At 38.7% G+C, this 20,244-nt stretch overlaps 1 protein-coding gene across 1 annotated transcript in view; it reads right to left on the reverse strand.

The window, feature by feature from the left end:
- The window catches only part of LOC124555157 (phosphate carrier protein, mitochondrial-like), a 46,086-nt gene that overhangs the window by 8,166 nt on the left and 17,676 nt on the right, over positions 1–20,244 (reverse strand). Inside the window, exons 3-6 of the mRNA XM_047128978.1 lie at positions 16,842–16,916; positions 12,830–12,991; positions 12,562–12,740; positions 4,584–4,771 (exon numbers count right to left, since the gene is read on the reverse strand). Coding sequence (XP_046984934.1) covers positions 4,584–4,771; positions 12,562–12,740; positions 12,830–12,991; positions 16,842–16,916 — 604 coding nt within the window. The remainder of the gene's footprint in view (positions 1–4,583; positions 4,772–12,561; positions 12,741–12,829; positions 12,992–16,841; positions 16,917–20,244) is intronic.

Genomic DNA, 20,244 nt, shown 5'->3' on the forward strand with positions numbered 1-20,244 from the left:
AACAAATTTGAAAATGAAAGTCTGTGATAGGTAAGCCAAAAAACAGAGCATTTAAAATGTATCAAAAATTCTTTACCAGTGAAATATTACAACCAAAAAATGCTTGGATGAGCTCAGACATTTATAAAGAATGTTTTTTTAATGAGTTCGTGCCACAAACTGGAAAGTTTTTGAAAGCCAACAACTTGCCCCGCAAAGCACTGTTGCTTCTAGACAATGCTACTTATCCTAATGAAGATGAACTTTATGATCAAGACATAAAAGCCATGTTTTTCCCTCCAAATGTCACATCCTTATTTCAGTCTATGGACCAAGGGACCTTAGAGACACTGAAGAGAAACTACTGCAGGAACTTTCTTTCCTCTTTAATTAATGCTATGGACAAGGGAGAAGACATGCTAGAGCAGTTGCAACGTATTAATTTGAAAGACGTAGCTTATGACATGGCCCAATCTTGGGAGTGTGTTGGAGCAAATACAATTGCAAAATCCTGGAAAATTTTGCTACAGGAAAATTAAGAAAATTCTCCAGATAATGAAAATCGACAGCAGCAGACAAAACCAGAAAATACTACCCTACTTTCATTGTTACAAAAAGTTCCGGAATGTGCCGATGCCACAGAAGATGACGAATGGATTGTCCAAGATGATGACTTTGAAGTGACAGATGAAGAAATAGTCAACATGGCAAACGAAAAAGAAGACTAAGAGGCAGATGTAGTGGAGGAAAGTGCACCCAAGATTTCTCACAACAAAGGACACAAAGCCTTCAAAACTGCTTTAAAACATGTAGAGCAACTGGAGGAAACCTCATTTACCAAGGTTTTACTTCTTAAGAGACTACGTGATTTTGCGGCAAAAAAAACGGCAAACAGCCAGTAAACTGAAGACAACTGCTAACTTCTTCACACAGTAAATACCTATTCAGTCTAATTTGATTTGTATTGTATTAAATGTTTAACTCATTTGGCCTACTTTAATTTGTGTTTTTTGTATTATTTTCCATGTTATCCAACCTTCCCACTTATCCAAGACACTACTGTACCACGAAAAACTGAAATGCTTTGCTGCTATATCCCCTGGAAAGATGAAATTTTTGTATGCAGCATCAACAGCTGGGAGGTGCTATGTGGACCCAACTGCATTACAGAAAAGGTACATGAGAACCTAATCATGTTAACTGTTTTGTTATGTATAATTCGCAGAAATATAAAAATTGCAAGTGAAGTTATTAACTGAAAACATGTGTAGGTGTGTACATGTTAATAAGGCAATAGTGACAAATATGGAATGCTGGGAGTAAGTGAACAACAATGTGCCAAAAATGGACAAATTATGCATACGCCCGCAATTGAATTGATAATGTAAAAGTAATGTCATGCTGTTCTAATTATCTGCTGGTAATTGAAGGCAGAAAAATTACTACTACACTTCCAGTAAACAACATTTTCCATCCTCCTGGATACTGATGGGGCTTTCAACAACACGACTCAAATTCACAGTTAAAGCTGTGTAAATGCATGGCATCAAGACCAATATTTAAGTAGTTGAATTAAGATAATGCTGAGTTGTTGAAAGGTAGAAGCTCTCACAATGGATGTGAAAATGGTGATAAACACCAACAGAGGGTGTGTGTGTGAGGCAAGTTCTTGTCCCTGATTCTGTGGAACCTAGTGGTGAATGAGCTCAAAGGCAGTAAGTGATAAATATTAATTTTGCCCAGGATATACTGACTATTTAGTCATAGGAATGCTTGGCAAATTTTCAAGTACTGCTACAACAATAGCACAAGAGTTTAAGGTTAAGTCCAAACAAAACACTTTTAGTAACAGTTATGAGGAAGCACATGCAGAATATGCTCTTCAGCAAAATTCTACAGGTAGAGTGGGTAGTGAAGTCTACCAGCAAGTCTTTATTCTAAGCTGACAAGACCCTCACATAAGGAATGTGTGTTCCAAGGGGAAAGATACTCATGTGCACTACAACAGCCTGTGCCAAAACTGGGGCCTTAGTCCTAAGAGCACGCACTGGATTTACACCTCTATATTAAGCCCCATGATAATTTACAGGACTGCAGTATGGTGTAATTAAGAAGAAATAAAGGTGACTGCTAAGAAGCTGAAGCAAGTGCAGAGACTTGTCTGCCTTGCCATAATGTGTGGAATTAGATGCACTCCCAGTGCTGAATGAGGACCATGCTCGACATGCCCCCATTACACTTTTGGGTTACAACAGAAGCAGCAACACGGGCATACACGTAAAGAACTGGAGAACTGGAAATCTACAATTTAGATAATCCCACAATATAATGAATGTGGCAAACACAGAAATGGTAGCGGAAATGTCAGCCTGCTGTACACTAACTTTCAGCTGCCTTCAATAAACCATTCTACGTAACCATAGAAGTGGGGAGCAACAGTATAAATAATCACAATACTTTTCAGGTGACAATCGGGCTTACTAATGGGACAAAAACAGAAGGAGGTCCTAGGACCAGAGTATGGGGATATACCATTGACTGGAGTAGTGTGCAGCCCCTAAGAAAGCTGGATATGGTAGTCCAATCATAGATATTCCATTTGTTTTAGGGTACAAAAAGAACTAGGGTCATACACGACCATGTCAGAATTGTGGAACATGAAGACAAAGAGGAGTTGAAAACAACTACATGTTAATCCCAATCGACCGAAGAGAAGGCAGATGCAACAAGGATGTGGAGGGAGGTCTATAAAATACACCACAGGTCATGAACTAGAAAAATGTCCTTTGCCACGATGGATAAAAAGTAAAATACGGTTGACAGCCTGCGTGTCGTTTGCCATATGAATTATCAGCCATTTTAGCAAACACAAATGAGGACATAAGTGGTTAAAAGAAGGCATTCCGCCAGGAAATGGCAGACCATGAAATGTTGAGGGCAATGAGCACCACTTAAGTGGCGATAGCTAAAAAGACAAATGCTAAATACACAACACAGCTAAAATGATCTCACAGCGAGAGGACCAAGAGGAGGTCGTACAACTGCTGGGAGAGGCCTAATAACCTGGAGCTTGTTCCATGAAGGGACAACCAGTGGTAACAGTAGAGGACGTACTCCATACTAGCAACCAAAGATCGCATCTAAGGAGGCAGCACAGGATGGGTGCCCACGCATGGCAGACAAATGGAGAAAGTCACGGCAGCATGACAGCGGTATTTCAACATCTGCATACAGACTCAACTGGGCAAGTATAAAAGGTGCCAGTGGCCAAACAGATGCCATGATGGTAGATAGTATGGAGACAGTAAGAGGGATGGACATGCAGATGCATAAACAAAACAGTTTAGTTTTTAACAGACAAGAAACCAGTACGAACTGAGGAGGGTGGTTCGATCTGCTCCCCAGGAAGTACCACTGAGGACACACATGACCACATACAGTGGGCTGTCAGTAAAGACAGGTGGGAAGATCAAGAAAGTTTTCGATCAAGCATGAGCCCCAGGAATTTCGTGGTTTCAACGAACGGAAAAGCAACAGGCCCAAGATGTAAAGACAGTGGAAGAAACCAATTGTGCCACCAGAAATTCATATAAATGGTTTTGTCAGTGGAAAAACTAAAGCCATTGTCAATGCTCCATGAGTGAGGACAATCTAGACTTTGCTGAAGACGTTACTCAATGCCAAGTCCACGGAGAACTGCAATAGACGGCAAAATCATCAATGGAAAGGGAGGCGGAGATGCTCGGTGGGAGACAGGCCCTTACAGGGTTGATGGTGATAGCAAAGAAGATGACACTTAGGACTGAATCCTGAGCTACACAGTTTTTTTTTTTTCAGATAAAGTTGTCCAATAATGCAATGTGTTCCAACTGCCCTGCACAGCATTTTACTACAAACAATCCTGTCTGAGAAACATCTGCAACTGCAACCAGAGGTTGAAAATGATTTATAAACTTACTGTGCTGAGATACTAAGGTGTGTGTTAATTCTGCACACTGTTTCCTTCAACTGGTGGAGTCCCTAAGCTTATCAAGCCTATGGCATATGTTGCTATCAAATCACTGCATGTCAACACTGGGTGCAATGCAGGTCCACAAGTCTCACGAGCTAACCGTTCATAATTTTTGCCACAAGATTGCCTGCCCGAAGTTTGGACAAAGCTGCCTATAACTATATAGGCACATGCTCAGGCCACTGAAGGCGGGATATGAAACATATCTAATATCATTGAAGCATATAAAAATGATGTGTGTACTGTTTCACTTGACTCAATATTTTTCTCCATTTTCTTTACATGCTAAGTTGTTAATCATATATGGACTATCTGTGCCGCTGAATGTTTTGTACAGAAAAACCTGAAACACTACGTATTTAATTTTATGAAAGTTCCCGAAGAGCAAGTGAACCTCACAACTGCTGTGTGGAGAATCAATGTCTACAACAGTAATAACAACATTCCATTACAAGAACACATACTAAACCAACATGCTGTTATTTGATAAATTTGTTAATACTATCAGCTATTTCTTATATCAATACATTCATCAATGTTCTTTTAACACTGGAAATTCAAACATTTCAACTAACAATAGCACATTACATACCAGCAAAGCCTAGTTTCTTGGCTGCTTCAATGGCAGTGGATCCCTTTTCTTGATTAAGCTTCGAAACTACAGTGTCAGCTGGATGGGATACTATTGCGCAGAAAACTCCAGCTATGTATCCTGCAGCAAATGTTACAACTAACTGCTCTCCTTTCGTACACTCTGATCTTGGCTTTGGTACTACAAATCTGTTGAAAAACAAACATATTACACAATGTTAGAACTTTTAAAAATGCCATGAATTTAGCATTGTCATTTTCCACATCCTTAAATTTACATGATAGCATTAATTTTTAGTCCATAGCCATACTTTTAGACATACTTCTGCATCTGAATGAATAGTAAGTAAGCTGCCTCACACAATTAATAGTTATACTTACAATGTATGGGTACAAAGCTAAAATAAATTAATAGTGATGCTTAGTATTGTCTAGTACCAAGTTTTTGACTGACAACTGCTGTAAGCGAAGAGGATATTTTAAGTAACGTCAACGAATGTGCATGTGCCAGTACTACTTCATTACTCAGGTTAAAACACATAGCAGTGGTGTTAATGAAAGGGTAACAACTCTAAGATAAAAAGGAAGTTAGGGACAATTCAAATTAAGTGATCAGCTTCATGAGAAGTACAGAAGGCACTTATTTAGACCCAACATGCAACTGCACTGTGCAAAGTTGTTTGTTATAACAAAAACATACAGGAACCCCTCATTACTGCAAATACACTGCCTGAAAAAAGTGAAGCACACGCAAGAGGAGGAGGAGGAATCAAAATGAAGCTTCACAGGTTTGGAAATCATGATATTTCAGTGATACAAATAAGCAAAATTTACAAAGAACTTTAGAGTATGAGCCCACATGTCACCTTTCACTGCCTGCATGCACTGATTCAGATGGGAAGGGTATCCAAGCTGTTATCTCTCCTTAGGCAGGCTGTACCTGGCAGACAGTGGTATCTGAGCTGGCCTCATACAGTCTTTTGGGGATAAATACAGTGATCTTGCTGGCCACAAGAGTACATCATGCAGACACTTCATGGAGGCATATGCCAATTGTGGATGAGTATTGCTGTGTTGAAAACGGGTAACATGATACTGTCACAAAAGACTACACAACACACAATTTCCTCGACTTTGTTCCAACACAATGTTGTCAATCACTACCAGCAGTGATATGAAGTTATACTGCTGCAGGCTTCCTACAGTGACACCACAGGTTACACCTACAGTTGTTATTGTTGTGGTCTTCAGTCCTGAGACTGGTTTGATGCAGCTCTCCATGCTACCCTATCCTGTGCAAGCTTCATCTCCCAGTACCTACTGCAACCTACATCTTTCTGAATCTGTTTAGTGTATTCATCTCTCAGTCTCCCTCTACAATTTTTACCCTCCACACTGCCCTCCAATACTAAATTGGTGATCCCTTGATGCCTCAGAACATGTCCTACCAACCGATCCCTTCTTCTAGTCAAGTTGTGCCACAAACTTCTCTTCTCCCCAATCCTACTCAATACCTCATTAGTTACGTGATCTACCCACCTTATCTTCAGCATTCTTCTGTAGCATCACATTTCGAAAGCTTCTATTCTCTTCTTGTCCAAACTAGTTATCGTCCATGTTTCACTTCCATACATGGCTACACTCCATACAAATACTTTCAGAAACGACTTTCTGACACTTAAATCTATACTCGATGTTAACAAATTTCTCTTCTTCAGAAACGATTTCCTTGCCATTGCCAGTCTACATTTTATATCCTCTCTACTTCAACCATCATCAGTTATTTTACTCCCTAAATAGCAAAACTCCTTTACTACTTTAAGTGTCTCATTTCCTAATCTAATTCCCTCAGCATCACCCGATTTAATTTGACTACATTCCATTATCCTCGTTTTGCTTTTGTTGATGTTCATCTTATATCCTCCTTTCAAGACACTGTCCATTCCGTTCAACTGCTCTTCCAAGTCCTTTGCTGTCTCTGACAGAATTACAATGTCATCAGCGAACCTCAAAGTTTTTATTTCTTCTCCATGGATTTTAATACCTACTCCGAATTTTTCTTTTGTTTCCTTTACTGCTTGCTCAATATACAGATTGAGCAACATCGGGGACAGGCTGCAACCCTGTCTCACTCCCTTCCCAACCACTGCTTCCCTTTCATGCCCCCTCGACTCTTGTAACTGCCATCTGATTTCTGTACAAATTGTAAATAGCCTTTCGCTCCCTGTATTTTATACCTGCCACCTTTAGAATTTGAAAGAGTATTCCAGTTAACATTGTCAAAAGCTTTCTCTAAGTCTACAAATGATAGAAACGTAGGTTTGCCTTTTCTTAATCTTTCTTCCAAGATAAGTCGTAAGGTTAGTATTGCCTCACGTGTTCCAACATTTCTACGGAATCCAAACTGATCTTCCCCGAGGTCCGCTTCTACCAGTTTCTCGATTCGTCTAAAGAATTCGCGTTAATATTTTGCAGCTGTGACTTATTAAACTGATAGTTCGGTAATTTTCACATCTGTCAACACCTGCTTTCTTTGGGATTGGAATTATATTCTTCTTGAAGTCTGAGGGTATTTCGCCTGTCTCGTACATCTTGCTCACCAGATGGTAGAGTTTTGTCAGGACTGGCTCTCCCAAGGCAGTCAGTAGTTCTGATGGAATGTTGTCTACTCCCGGGGCCTTGTTTCGACTCGGGTCTTTCAGTGCTCTATTGAACTCTTCACGCAGTATCGTATCTCCCATTTCATCTTAATCTACATCCTCTTCCATTTCCATAATATTGTCCTCAAGAACATCGCCCCTGTATAGACCCTCTATATACTCCTTCCACCTTTCTGCTTTCCCTTCTTTGCTTAGAACTGGGTTGCCATCTGAGCTCTTTATATTCATACAAGTAGTTCTCTTCTCTCCAAAGGTCTCTTTAATTTTCCTGTAGGCAGTATCTATCTTACCCCTAGTGAGACAAGCCTCTACATCCTTACATTTGTCCTCTAGCCATCCCTGCTTAGCCATTTTGCACTTCCTGTCAATCTCATTTTTGAGACGTTTGTATTCCTTTTTGCCTGCTTCATTTACTGCATTTTTATATTTTCTCCTTTCATCAATTAAATTCAATATTTCTTCTGTTACCCAAGGATTTCTATTAGCGCTCACCTTTTTACCTACTTGATCGTCTGCTGCCTTCACTACTTCATCTCTCAGAGCTACCCATTCTTCTTCTACTGTATTTCTTTCCCCCATTCCTACAGTACATTGGAAGAATGGGACCTTTCCCCTGGTGGCAACCATACTCACTGATGACAGTCATCTGGGAACTGCAGAACCACAATTTATCACTAAGCACAATGCAACACAAATAGCAGTCTATGCTTCCTAGTCTTGGTACCACTCCACTGCCATTTGTGTTGCTGATGGCAGCCTATGCATGGGATGGTGATTTCCTAGCCCAGGTGCTTCTGGAGTGGAGTCTGATCATGTGGGCTGACAAAATGTTGAAGGGCATTCTTTACTTTTTCTTGGATAGCAGGCACCTTTCTGAAGGGGCACAACTCAACTAGCCAGCCAAATGGAGACCCACAATGAGGTCCCCTTTCTGTCAGATGCTTAACAGGCCTGGTATCAACACTAAACATTAATGCACTCAGGTGGCCATTCTGTTGCAAATAATTGCTAATATTTACACACCTATCAAAGGGGAGTATATTTACAAAGTTAGTCTTTTGGGTGCTTCACTTTGTCAGTGAGTAAATTCTATGCACCATGAAGGTACAACATTTCATGCCTTAACATTCAGTTACAGCTATTGATTATGTTTTCAGGGCTGTTCCTTAATTAGAATGGGGGAAAAAATGCATCAGTTACGAAGTTATTTTATCAACTACTAATTTCGATGTGTAACCATCATTACCAGGTGGTAGGTGTCCATATGCCTCTTATCAGTGTAAGGCATTGATTATGTGCAGCTGCATGTAAGGCAGCCAAGGGTTTATGTTGCAATTTGTGCTCTGTAACTGAGCAAATTAACCACAAAACTTGTAGATAGACCAGACAGTTTAAAAAATTTAAAGTCTGTATTGAACACATGAAGCAGTATTTCTGCTGCCTTCTGCTGCTGAAAATTTCAAGTGCTTCCCACTGTACTTCAGTTAAGACAATGTTATTAAACAGTGAAGTTTTTCTGTGAGAAAAATTTAAAAGCTTAGAGTTTATGTAATAGAATCATTGCAAACAGGACATTAGGTGTGTGTGTGTGTGTGTGTGTGTGTGTGTGTGTGTGTGTGTGTGTGTGTGTGTGTGTGTCTGTGTGTGGGCGCGCGCGTATATTTTCTGAACTATAACAACAGGTTTCTCCAGAATTCATTGTTCAAAGAATAGACTGTCATATTAAATTCACAGAGAAAGCTTTGGTTGCTGAGCTCAACATTTTTACATTGTTTAATAGCTTAGGGGGAGTTAGAACAGAAATAGTTTTCACATTTTCAGGTTTTTATCTCATAAAATTTGCAATTTTCTGAATAAAATAATGTACAAATAACTTAAACTCACATGGGAAGTACTTTTTTTTAATATAATCTACACTGGTCGAAAATGTTAAAATTTTTACATGCATTGTTTCAAGATCTAATAAAAATCATGAATTTTTTTATACAGAAGGCAGTGGATTGCTATGTTGTAAAGGTTTAATTACACATTTGTATTGGTAGCACTGTCAAACAGTTTTATATCCTTTCATCATATAAACACACGCTGTATGTCTCAATGCTAATGTTTTTCCCAGGAAAAGTGGCAAATGGATTGGTAAATCCCTCAAAAAGTAAAGTATGATGCCAAAATGAAATGTCTAAGAAATGTGGGTTTCATGTCAAAGATTTTTGAACAAAGGAAAAAACTGTTCAACATGATTCATGTGAAGTTAAAGACTATGAAATACAGGCAAATTTTTCAGTTTGTAGAGAAACACCCATTAGTGCTTCGAAGATTTAAACAAAATGTTGTGATACACAGATTTCTCAAAATGAAAGTAATGTAAATAGTAGGTTAGGTTATATCCCGATGATTTACACATCCTAATGAGGATGTTAGGTGAATGTGTGTGTTGTAAAATGTGTGGAGGGCCAGTTTACATGAAGACAGTGAAGTATCAAATGGACCAGCCAGGAAACTTATTAATTGTGCCAGTTGTAAATATACTCATTCATTTTGAGATTCTGATAAGTGTGAAGATAATTATTGTGAAGTAAATGTTAGGTGGTTTTATGGATTGAGAGCTATTGGCAAAGGACACACTGCAGCAGAAACAATGTGTGCTGTGATGAATATGCGACGCCCACCTTTTAAAATCTACAAGTGTGCAGGATTTATTGGAGCTGCCGTGGAATCTGTTGCATTTGAGTCGAAGGGTACTGCAAATGAAGCTGTTGGAATAAATTATGGTATGACTGACATACCAGTAGTTTTTGATGGCACTTGGCAGAAGCACAGCTACAGTTCTAAGAATTCTGTTGCTACAGTGGCCAGTATGGATACTGGAAAGGTAATAGATTTCCAGGATTTTAGCCAAACACTATTATAAGTGTAAATCAGGGATGAAGAAGGGCATATCTGCGACAAATTGTAAAGGAACTAGTGGTGGTATGGAGGCCTCTGCAGCTATTGAAATTTTTAGTCGATCTGTGAATGAAAGGGGAGTGTGTTAAACTAAGTTCTTAGGTGGTGGAGACTCAAAAGCATATAACAGTGTAGTTGCCACTCAGCCTTATGGTGAGAAGATGATCGCACGGCTGAAATGTGCTGGTCATGTCCAGATGAGGGTGGGCACCAAGTTGAGGAAGTTGAAACAAAGTTTGAGAGACAAGAAAATTTCTGATGGTGAAACCATAAGACGCAGGCTGACAGACAAAATGATTGATGAACTACAGCAGTATTATGGGATGGCCATTAGACATAACACAGAGTATTTGTTGAAAATAAAGCAGGCAGTATGGGCTACCTTCTTCCACAGACTGTGTCAACTGATGAAAAACCAGTACAACATCTTTGCCCTCCTGGACCTGATTCATGGTGCAATTGCCACAATGCCCAGTACTCCAACAGTTCATACAGCCATAAAAATTCCATCCCAGCAGCAGTCATGGATATCATAAAACCTATTTACAGATACCTGGCAAATCCTGAATTACTGAAGTGTCTGCATGATCAGACTCAAAATCTGAATGAGCCATTCAATAATCTTATATGGACTCACTTCCCATAAAATGTTTTTGTTGAAATGAAGACACTAAAGTGCGCGGGTCAGTGATGCTGTTATTGCTTTTAACGGCAACAACATTGGTAGGGTGAAAGTGCTACAGCATATGGGAATTAATCAGGGAGCAAACTGCCTCACAGAACTTGAACGGTTGGGCAAAGGTTCACATTGATAAAGCAGAATATGCAGCACAGTTGGCTACTAAGGAGTCCAGAAAGAAGAAAAAACTTGGAAAAAGATCAAGGGGATAATGTACACTATGGTGCAGGGTGCTTCTGAGTGCCTAAGAAAAATCAAGCTTATATTAAGCGAGTTAGTCTTGAAAGTTTTGAAGCCATTCATGAAAATTTACGTCTTCCGTTTCATTTTTCCCTAAATCTAAGAAAACCTTTCGAGTAGAGTATTCAAATTTTCAGGGAGTAACAACATCCATATCCTGAGTCTACTGGATTAAAAGAAGAACAATGTTATACATAATTAAAATTATTTACAATAATGTACAAAAAGTACACAAAATTTTAACCGTGTAAGTAAAAAATTTTTATTTCTGAACGCAGTGGCTGAAATGCAATTTTTGTAGTTCAGTAGACTAAACATATCATGTCAATGGCTACAGTGGTTCCTGAAATGCAGGGAAGCCTAGTCACTAAATTTAATGGTGTCTGGCTAGGGCATTCCAACTCCCCTTAATATACTGGTCATGTTACATTCATAGCTAAAGTTTTGGTAGTTGAGGTCATGAGATTTAATTCGACACTTTTAAGAGGTTGGAATAGGGTACAAGTGGGAACAGCTTGTCAATGTGGAGATAATATCCTTTTGATTAACATAAACCACGTTCGAACTGCAATTTGCCTGTATCTAGATGTAGTGTCAGAACTGAACTGATCTTACAAATTGGCAAGTACTTAGCAATACATTTATACAGGAGAAATTAATCCCAACAGGTTGTCACACCAAACACTAAACATAGTAGAATAAATGAAACTAAGTTCAACAATGGTACTGTTTTACAGTACTGTTTATTTTATCAGCCAGAGGGGGTCAGTATTCTGCCAATTCAAGACTACGAAATCTTGTCCTTTATCTGTTCAGTGCCCCCTCATGTTTCAACCTTTCCCATTGTTTCACTTTTATATACCACAAATTTTGTGGTTCACAATGTAATAACTACACCCCACTACCTACACCCACTTCATATTTTTGTTTTATTCCACCTAACTAGTCTCTTCCACAATCTTTTCCTATAACTTGTTCCGCCTCTTTACACACCAAAACTACTGAATTACCAAATGCAGACAATCTCACTTCTTTTGAATGCTGATCACCTCAATTTATAAAATAAATGACATAACTTGCACTCTTCAGAAGATTCACTTTTACATTGTGCTCAATTCTCAGTGTTATGGCATTTCAATTTTCCACTACTATTTATTCCTGATTATTAGTGTGTGGATTATACAATTTGCAGATTATTCATACATTTTCTAAAAATGCATGTTACACGCATGGGTTATGGACGTAAGTCCGACTGTCAGTGGAAGATAACAGCACCTAGGTGCACCCGGGCACATGCAGAACTCTGCTACCAACATTGCCACTACTACCCATCCAATAGACATCATCCCAGATACATGTTTCCCAGTATTTCTATTATTCATGCATCTTGTCCCTCACATTATCTTGAATAATTATGAGTACAGTGTAATGAGATTAAAACTTTTTATACATACTTGTACAAAGCTTCAATTGTTCTTTCAAAACAGGCAAACTTCATCATAGTGTAAGGAATCTGCCTCATCCAAAGGGGAACAAGACTTTTGTAGAAGCTATTTAATCCTTCTTCTCGGTACATAATCGGTACAGCTTGTCTTAAAGTTGATACGAATCCTGGTTGCGTTTGAATCCTAACCTGTTAAGATCAAAATATATATATTAAGAAAATCATTAATCATTAATCACAATATCCCCTTAACTTCAGTTACAATCAAGTTTCTTCACCTTCACAGCCTCCATTGGACTCAGAGCAATGTCAGCAAAAAACTCTGCAGAAGCTGACGCAGCAAGGTAAAGTGATGTGCGCCACAAATATGTATTTTCTTCTCCCAACATGTCTGAATACAAAACTTTGAAAACCTCATAGAAGCCAAATTTACAAAGACCCTGGAAAAAAAAGAAGCATTACAATACAATCTAGAGCTCCAAGACAAAATTCTATCACCTCAAATATGCTTTAAAACAAATGCATATATTAAAAACAATTTGCCATTTACAATATATTAACATTTAAGTATTCTGGAACTAAGCTATTATTTTCATTAAGGAGTTTCCAATTTTCATAAGCTTGTCACCTATTAACCCAATTCAAAAATTCTGTACAACCATTTAACACACCATGATTATATGACTAGCATGTTAAGAGCTCCACACCTCAAAACATCCACAATGACAATGTATAATTATAGCTTTCTTTGCCAGAGGTGCTTCTGTAGTTTATCTGGCATGAAAGTTTAGTATTATACTGTTGATACTGTTCTTGGTAAATATAATTAAGGAACGAAATTTACCTTTCTCTATGAGGGATTTCATTGGTAACTGAAAGATGTTTAGTTTTAGTCTCAAAAGGTTCCACTTGTATAGTCAGTGCTGAACTAATCACTTGTGCTATAGGGTAGATTGTTGCACCTAGGAGAACACCCTACATCTGATATTAACACTTTGGAGGTTGGACACTTAGAAGGATATCTGGGCTAGGAAACCTGCAATTTCAAGTGTAACTGGCACATGCGTAATTCATGTATCTTCAAGATTAATACAAGACCCTACTTCAAGATTTTTCATATTTACTTAAATTCTTTGATAAGTTGCAAATTTTAAAATGACAGAATGACTAAAAAGTAAGGTGCACTATTTAACAATTTTCTTCCACTTGAGCTTTCAAAATTTCTTGCCCACACAAAGTTTTTATAGCAGGATTACAGTTAACTGCAAAAACTAATGAGTATGTGCGCATAATTACATTAATGAGATATTGGTTCAGCCATCCATGACGACAGCTGTTACGTTCACTAATGTTTCTTTTGAAATTGAAACAGAAGGAAGCACCAGTCAAGGGGAGAATATTGAGACATCTGGTGTATAAAGGGTTTGCATGCCTATTTGCCAGTTCAACTGATCTTTACGTGCATAAACTGAGTCTTATTGAATGATAAAGTTAAGCCCAAAGGGCGTAGACTAATAAACAAGTTCCATTTGGTAGATTTTACCAACTATTGTTTGTAGCAATAGTGCCTCCAGCATCCCAGCAGGGGAAGAAAAATTTTACAAAATAATCCATCTTATTGTCAATTTTTGATAGCTACTTCTTTAGAACTTAAAAGCATCACACAGACGTATGAATATTTTTAATATACTGTTTTCATTTAGAATAAGCCACCTAATTTGATCGCACTAGAAGGTATGCAAGCCATATCACAATTTATCACCCTGCATTTAACCCTTTAACTGCTCTGGACTTGCTAACGCGCACACCTTTGTACCTTTCCCTGTGTGCTCCGAACGTGCCATACACACATTCACAGTACCAGGTTGAAGGACTGGTGGCACACGTGAACACGTTCAGAGTGCACACGGACAGGTACAAAAGCACGCACGTTAACACATCCAGAGCAGTTAAAGGGTTAACATCCAGTGGTACCACTGACAATCATGATATTTTGTGATACAATTATGTTCCTCAATAAACCGAATCAAGTCATAAATACACAAATGAAAATACATAACCCAGGACATATTATTAAAGTTCAATGTTCCAAACATTTTAATTGTTAGTATTCAAAGTTCTAAAATTATAATTACTTCTAGACGCACCAGAATATTCTGAAAGTTGAACTAGCAAGCCAAATAATTTTGCAACACTTGGCCTATGCAGACAGTAGTACTGGCTGAACAGTCACTTATGCTGTAATTTAAATTTTGGGGGTGGGGGAGGGAGGAGGTAATTTAACAAATACCTGAATTCCCTTCCTTAACTCCAGTACTTTACACATCAGCAAAATTTACACTCCACATAACAGAATGCTACACATTTTTGCACTACTACTCTGCTGCCACCGCCTGCCACACCCTCCCCCCTACCTACCCACCCACCCACCCAAATCCAATCCAATCCAACAGCATACTTGGACAATTTTATGCAGAGATACATAAACTTCAACTAATGTTTTAACTATTTACAAAAGAAATAGCTGGATCAAATTTATCTGGTGCTCTGCACTGGCAGACATTTTGCAGCTTTCAGAGACAATTACAACATTGCAGCACAAACTGCAGCAAGTGCTTTAGCCCTTAGCTTCCCAGGTCTTTTTTGTCACACACTGTCCCAGGTGCAGTCTGGGTGACTGCTCTAAATATCCATGAGAATTGCATTCAGCAATTTCAGTGGCACAGTTCAGATTTGATGTAAAACCTTGCATTAATACCAGACAAGAAGTACATTCAAATAAATTTTTAAAGTTAATTTTTACAAAAGAAAAAACACCTTTAAACAGAAAACTGTATGAAATGAACGTAGTATTACATGATAATGTTAATGCTATGAAAACTTATACCTTGCACTCCTAATCTTACTTTTTGTTACATTTTTATTGTTTACTATTTATGTACTAATAGATATTCCCACAAAACTTTCAAAAAATAAAAATTACTCATTTTTGTGTGTTTAGGTTCCTTCTCAGAGGTTTCTTTGCATATACTGAACATTTTTGTATAGATTTCAAATCAGACTGACCTCTTGCAACAATGGCAAATATATCTCTTTAGGTCACAGGTGGAGCATGTTTTGCTTTTTTCCCCATCATTCTATGACAATTTGTACTATTTGTTCTCTACACCCAAAACACAGGAGGAAGCACGAAGTTCACAGTGCATGAGACCCTAATCATCTCACTTTTTATCTGTGGCGTCACCAATGAGCTTACAAGTGTCAACAACTTAAGCAGTTCACTTTAGTATTGTCTGTAGCAATCATGAAGGAAAAATTCATTCAACTCACTTACGTCTAACATGCACAAAAATAATTCCATGGGGCATCGTTGGAAGAGGCTTTGATGACCAACGACATTTGTTTCAACCCAACCTAATTTCTGGCAGAACCTTTAGCTAAAGATTCTGTCTGCACACTTCTGTCTTCATTTCTCTGATCACTTGGTTCATTCATTCACTGAATTCACAGGTGGCAAAACAAATTTGTCTTCACTTTCACCCTGTGCCTATACTACATGAAGTTCGCTTTCAATTTCGTTGTTACTATCTCATCCAACACCACTTCCCAAGGATCCTCGAAGTCAGGGTTGGTAACCTGAACAGGCGTAAACCTGGTTACTGAATCCATAATGCCAAGTTCTAGGTGTGATCTCAGAGACCAGTAACACAAAATAAGCAGTAACAGTATAGGTAAACTGTCATTCAAATTGCTACTGGCAAAGGAAACCATAGCAGCTTTGGGAAAGAGCAACTACACAATGCTGTAATCTGGTACTCCAACATTATGCATTAGCAGCAGAGTAACAATGGATACTAGCAGTCTGTGAGACCATACCTGGGATGTTAAGGGTTAACAACATTAAAAATCACTGAAGTTAATCCGAGTTGCCAGACTGAATGATTTTTTCACAATTTATTGCTCATAAGGAGGGCGCTGTTTTTGCAACACCCAGATGTATTAGTTTTGTTAGACCTTCATGTGTATGATTAGAAGTTTAGTTGAACTTAAAACTTATTAAATAGCCATTCAAAGTGTTATTCCCACCAGCATGGCATATCAGTACAGAATAAGTCAAGCATCAAGTTAAAATCGCCATTATGTTTTGCAGAATTTTTATGACCAAATGGTTCAGCATTAACAACTAACAGAAATCTCAGGTTAACTTATTCTAAAAAGAAAATACAAAACAAGAGTATTTTGAAATTTACTATTCAAATCACATAAAAGATGTTCATATTCACTACTTACTTGCATCGAGTATCCAATAAATGTGGGTGCCCATCCTTTGGCCAAACCACGTGTTCCATCCTCTTTCAATGTCACCTGAAAATATACAAAATTAAGATTGATACATAAGTGTATCCTTTTCTTGTCTATTCAAAATATGGCACCAGTTTTCCAGATGCAGTTTCAAATGGTTCTGAGCACTATGGGACTTAACATCTGTCGTCATCAGTCCCCTAGAACTTAGAACTACTTAAAGCTAACTAACCTAAGGACATCACACACATCCATGCCCAAGGCAGGATTCGAACCTGCGGCCGTAGCGGTCACGCGGTTCCAGACTGAAGCACCCAGAACCACACGGCCAGACCACCAGATGCAGTTTAGGAGGAACAGTAATGAGCAGCAAAAAGATTAATGACTGACTATACACCATCCCTACTGGTAATTAGATGTGCATAGAGATGATATCTGTTGCCAGTTTGCAATGGTCAAGGATTGACTGGCTGCAATGGGGGAGGATAAAAAAAAAAAAGCAGGGAGTTCGAAACTGATGACTGGACAGAAGTGTTGATAGCAGGGAGGTATTCGCACACTGGTAAGCTCAGTCTGGCACAGGCAGATGGAGTTGTGCATGTGGCACAATTATGTACAGGAATGGACTCAGAAGTACAAGTTTGTACCCATGATAAAGTGTCATTTGGTCTAAATTTGTGTCTTGGGACAATGTGAGGCGAGGTGCTTAGGCTCGGCAACTCACTGCCAAGCTGTTGTGCTCATATAGCAGCATGCCACAGAGTCTAGATGAGAGTTAATATAGAAGTTCAGTAACATTTAAACAAAGCACCGATCTAGCAGATGATATTCAGAATGTATGACTTATTTCACCATATATAAGCAGTGATACATTACAAACTTCTCTGCATTGATATATCCAAGTACAACTATACCCGACATTTTCCAGCTGAGCTATGTGCAAAATTATGAAAGTTCCAGGATCTGAAAAGCATGTAAGTAACATGAGGACCACACCTACTCACCACCACCAATTCTGTTCTACTTGCAGTACATGCAGGGCTTGGCCAGAAAAGGAAGTGACAGAAGTGGGAGTTCTACACTGCCTAGCATTTGCAAAACATAGCATTTCCGACGTTGCTCAGGTGAAGCACGAGCCATTTATGTTAGCATAGTTACCAGGCAGCGATTGGCACAGTGGAAAGACTTCCAAAAGATAATCCAAAGTTGTGAGTGAGTGTCTGTGCAGATACGATTTTCAATTTTTGCATAATATACTGCTCAAATTGAAATGCTCACTATACTGTGTTTATCATAATTTTCATTGGATATGAGCATTTGCCTGAGAGGCCCCTTACAGGGCAGGCCCAGCCGCCTTTGTGCAGGTCTCAATACATTCGACACCACACTGGGCGACCTGCACACTGGATGGGGATGAAATGTAGACAAAACACAACACCCAGTCCCTGAGTGGAGAAAATTCCCGACCCAGCCAGGAATTAAACTCTGGCCCCTTACGACAGCAGCCCGTCACGCTGACCATTCAGCTATTGGGGCAGACATCTTTTCATTGACGGCATGAAAAATCGAAGGTAAAGGAAAAATCCGAGATTGAAAAATTAAACTCCAGGAAGGGATTGAAGCATACAAGAAGATAGACTAGAAAATTAAATTCTTTCCTTATTTTACATGTATTTCACACATGCTGGGGTAATATGCATCAAAAACGGGAGGTATTGTTTGCAAGCAGCTGCAGAAGGCTTCTCTAAGGTCAAAATGAAACTAAGCGTACTTTAAGTCCTGTACACTTTACTATCCCTCATTGGAAAGTAATCTGTTGAATCCGACAGGAAGTACAATTCTTTCTGCGAAGCTCCACATATACCATAAATTTAGAAAAGTCAAATCTTATTAAAAGCAACAGTGAGATACTGTGTGTGTGTGTGTGTGTGTGTGTGTGTGTGTGTGTCAGCTGACCATAACTCAGTCCAAGTTCCACTACACAGATAATATTTTATTATCCCAGTAGCTCAGCATACTACCACTCAGAATTAGAAGCCAGATCATTAAACTGACAATACCATTGCCAACACTGCACTTAAACAATTGACTCAAGCCCACTGGACATCAGCCCATTTTTACTCTCACTCCTGGCTTGTACAAAAGTTTTTAATAATGCCTATCATTCAAATTTTATTAAACACACAGTTAACATATACAGATCATTTTATGCATACTGATACAATGTATCCATTTAGAACATAAATCAATACAAAAATATTAATATTTCAGTAAAATTTAAATCAACATGTTTTAGTAACCAATTCAAGTTTCTCCAGCTCAGACTGGTTTACCATGTTCCATAATATTGCTCACCGGGCTGCATGAAAAGTGCCGACACCAAACTTGTTGACAAACAGATCAACCATACCATGTGTCTTACAACTGGTACCATCAGACCAACATCTACTTTCTGGCTCCCCATACTACACACATACCATCCCAATCTCCACAGCAGGAAACTTGCAGTTGTATGGAAGTACAAAAAATCCTAACGCAGTTCACACAGACATTCCAAGCATTAGCAAATATTAGTTTTGCTCTCATCACCCTGCCTTATAAAACAAGAAATGTCCTTACAGCTTACCATGACAATTCAACAGAGTTCCTGGTGATTGAGGTCTCAACTATTCATGGCCTGAATATTAGCCTGTAGTTTGAGATAATTGTAATATTATTCATAACTTAGCCATACACTAAAATATACAGAGTGTTTGGCTATCATAAGTACAAATGAAAGGTGGTGGGAAGAGGAAAAAGAAAGACGCCAATAATCCTAAAAAAACACTATCTGGAAATCTAAGGTTTTCCTAATAGATCTGCACAAATGCAATCATGTCAGTGTTACTATGTTAATATGTAAGGCTATATTTATTTCAAAGCACTGCAAGTTATGCATAAATTTAAAAGTGAAACTGCTCTTCATCTGATCATCATCATGGATACATAGGAACTGGTAAATTGCATTTTGGCAACATGGGTATTGGTTGTGGCTCACCTATACCAGAGCCTCCCATGCCCCACACTTCATCTTGTTTAATGTTTTCTGTGGGGACATTTAAAGATTTGTTTACTTCAACCCTATTTACAGTCAAACTCTGGGAACACATTGTGAATGGTTGCCAATGCATTTGGAAGATGCATGGGATTTTTGAACACAGACATCAATGAGGAGATACACTGAACCCTTCCTTGATATGGACAGTGGCCAGGCGGAACACACATTCATACTCAAGTGCTTACCAACAGTTTGGATCCTTGAGGACTTAGTTATAAGGTGAAACTTCCTGGCAGATTGAAACTGTGTGCCCGACCGAGACTCAAACTCGCGACCTTTGCCTTTCGCGGGCAA

This window comes from Schistocerca americana, chromosome X, assembly GCF_021461395.2.
Source record: "Schistocerca americana isolate TAMUIC-IGC-003095 chromosome X, iqSchAmer2.1, whole genome shotgun sequence".
Classification (NCBI taxonomy): Eukaryota; Metazoa; Arthropoda; class Insecta; order Orthoptera; family Acrididae; genus Schistocerca; species Schistocerca americana.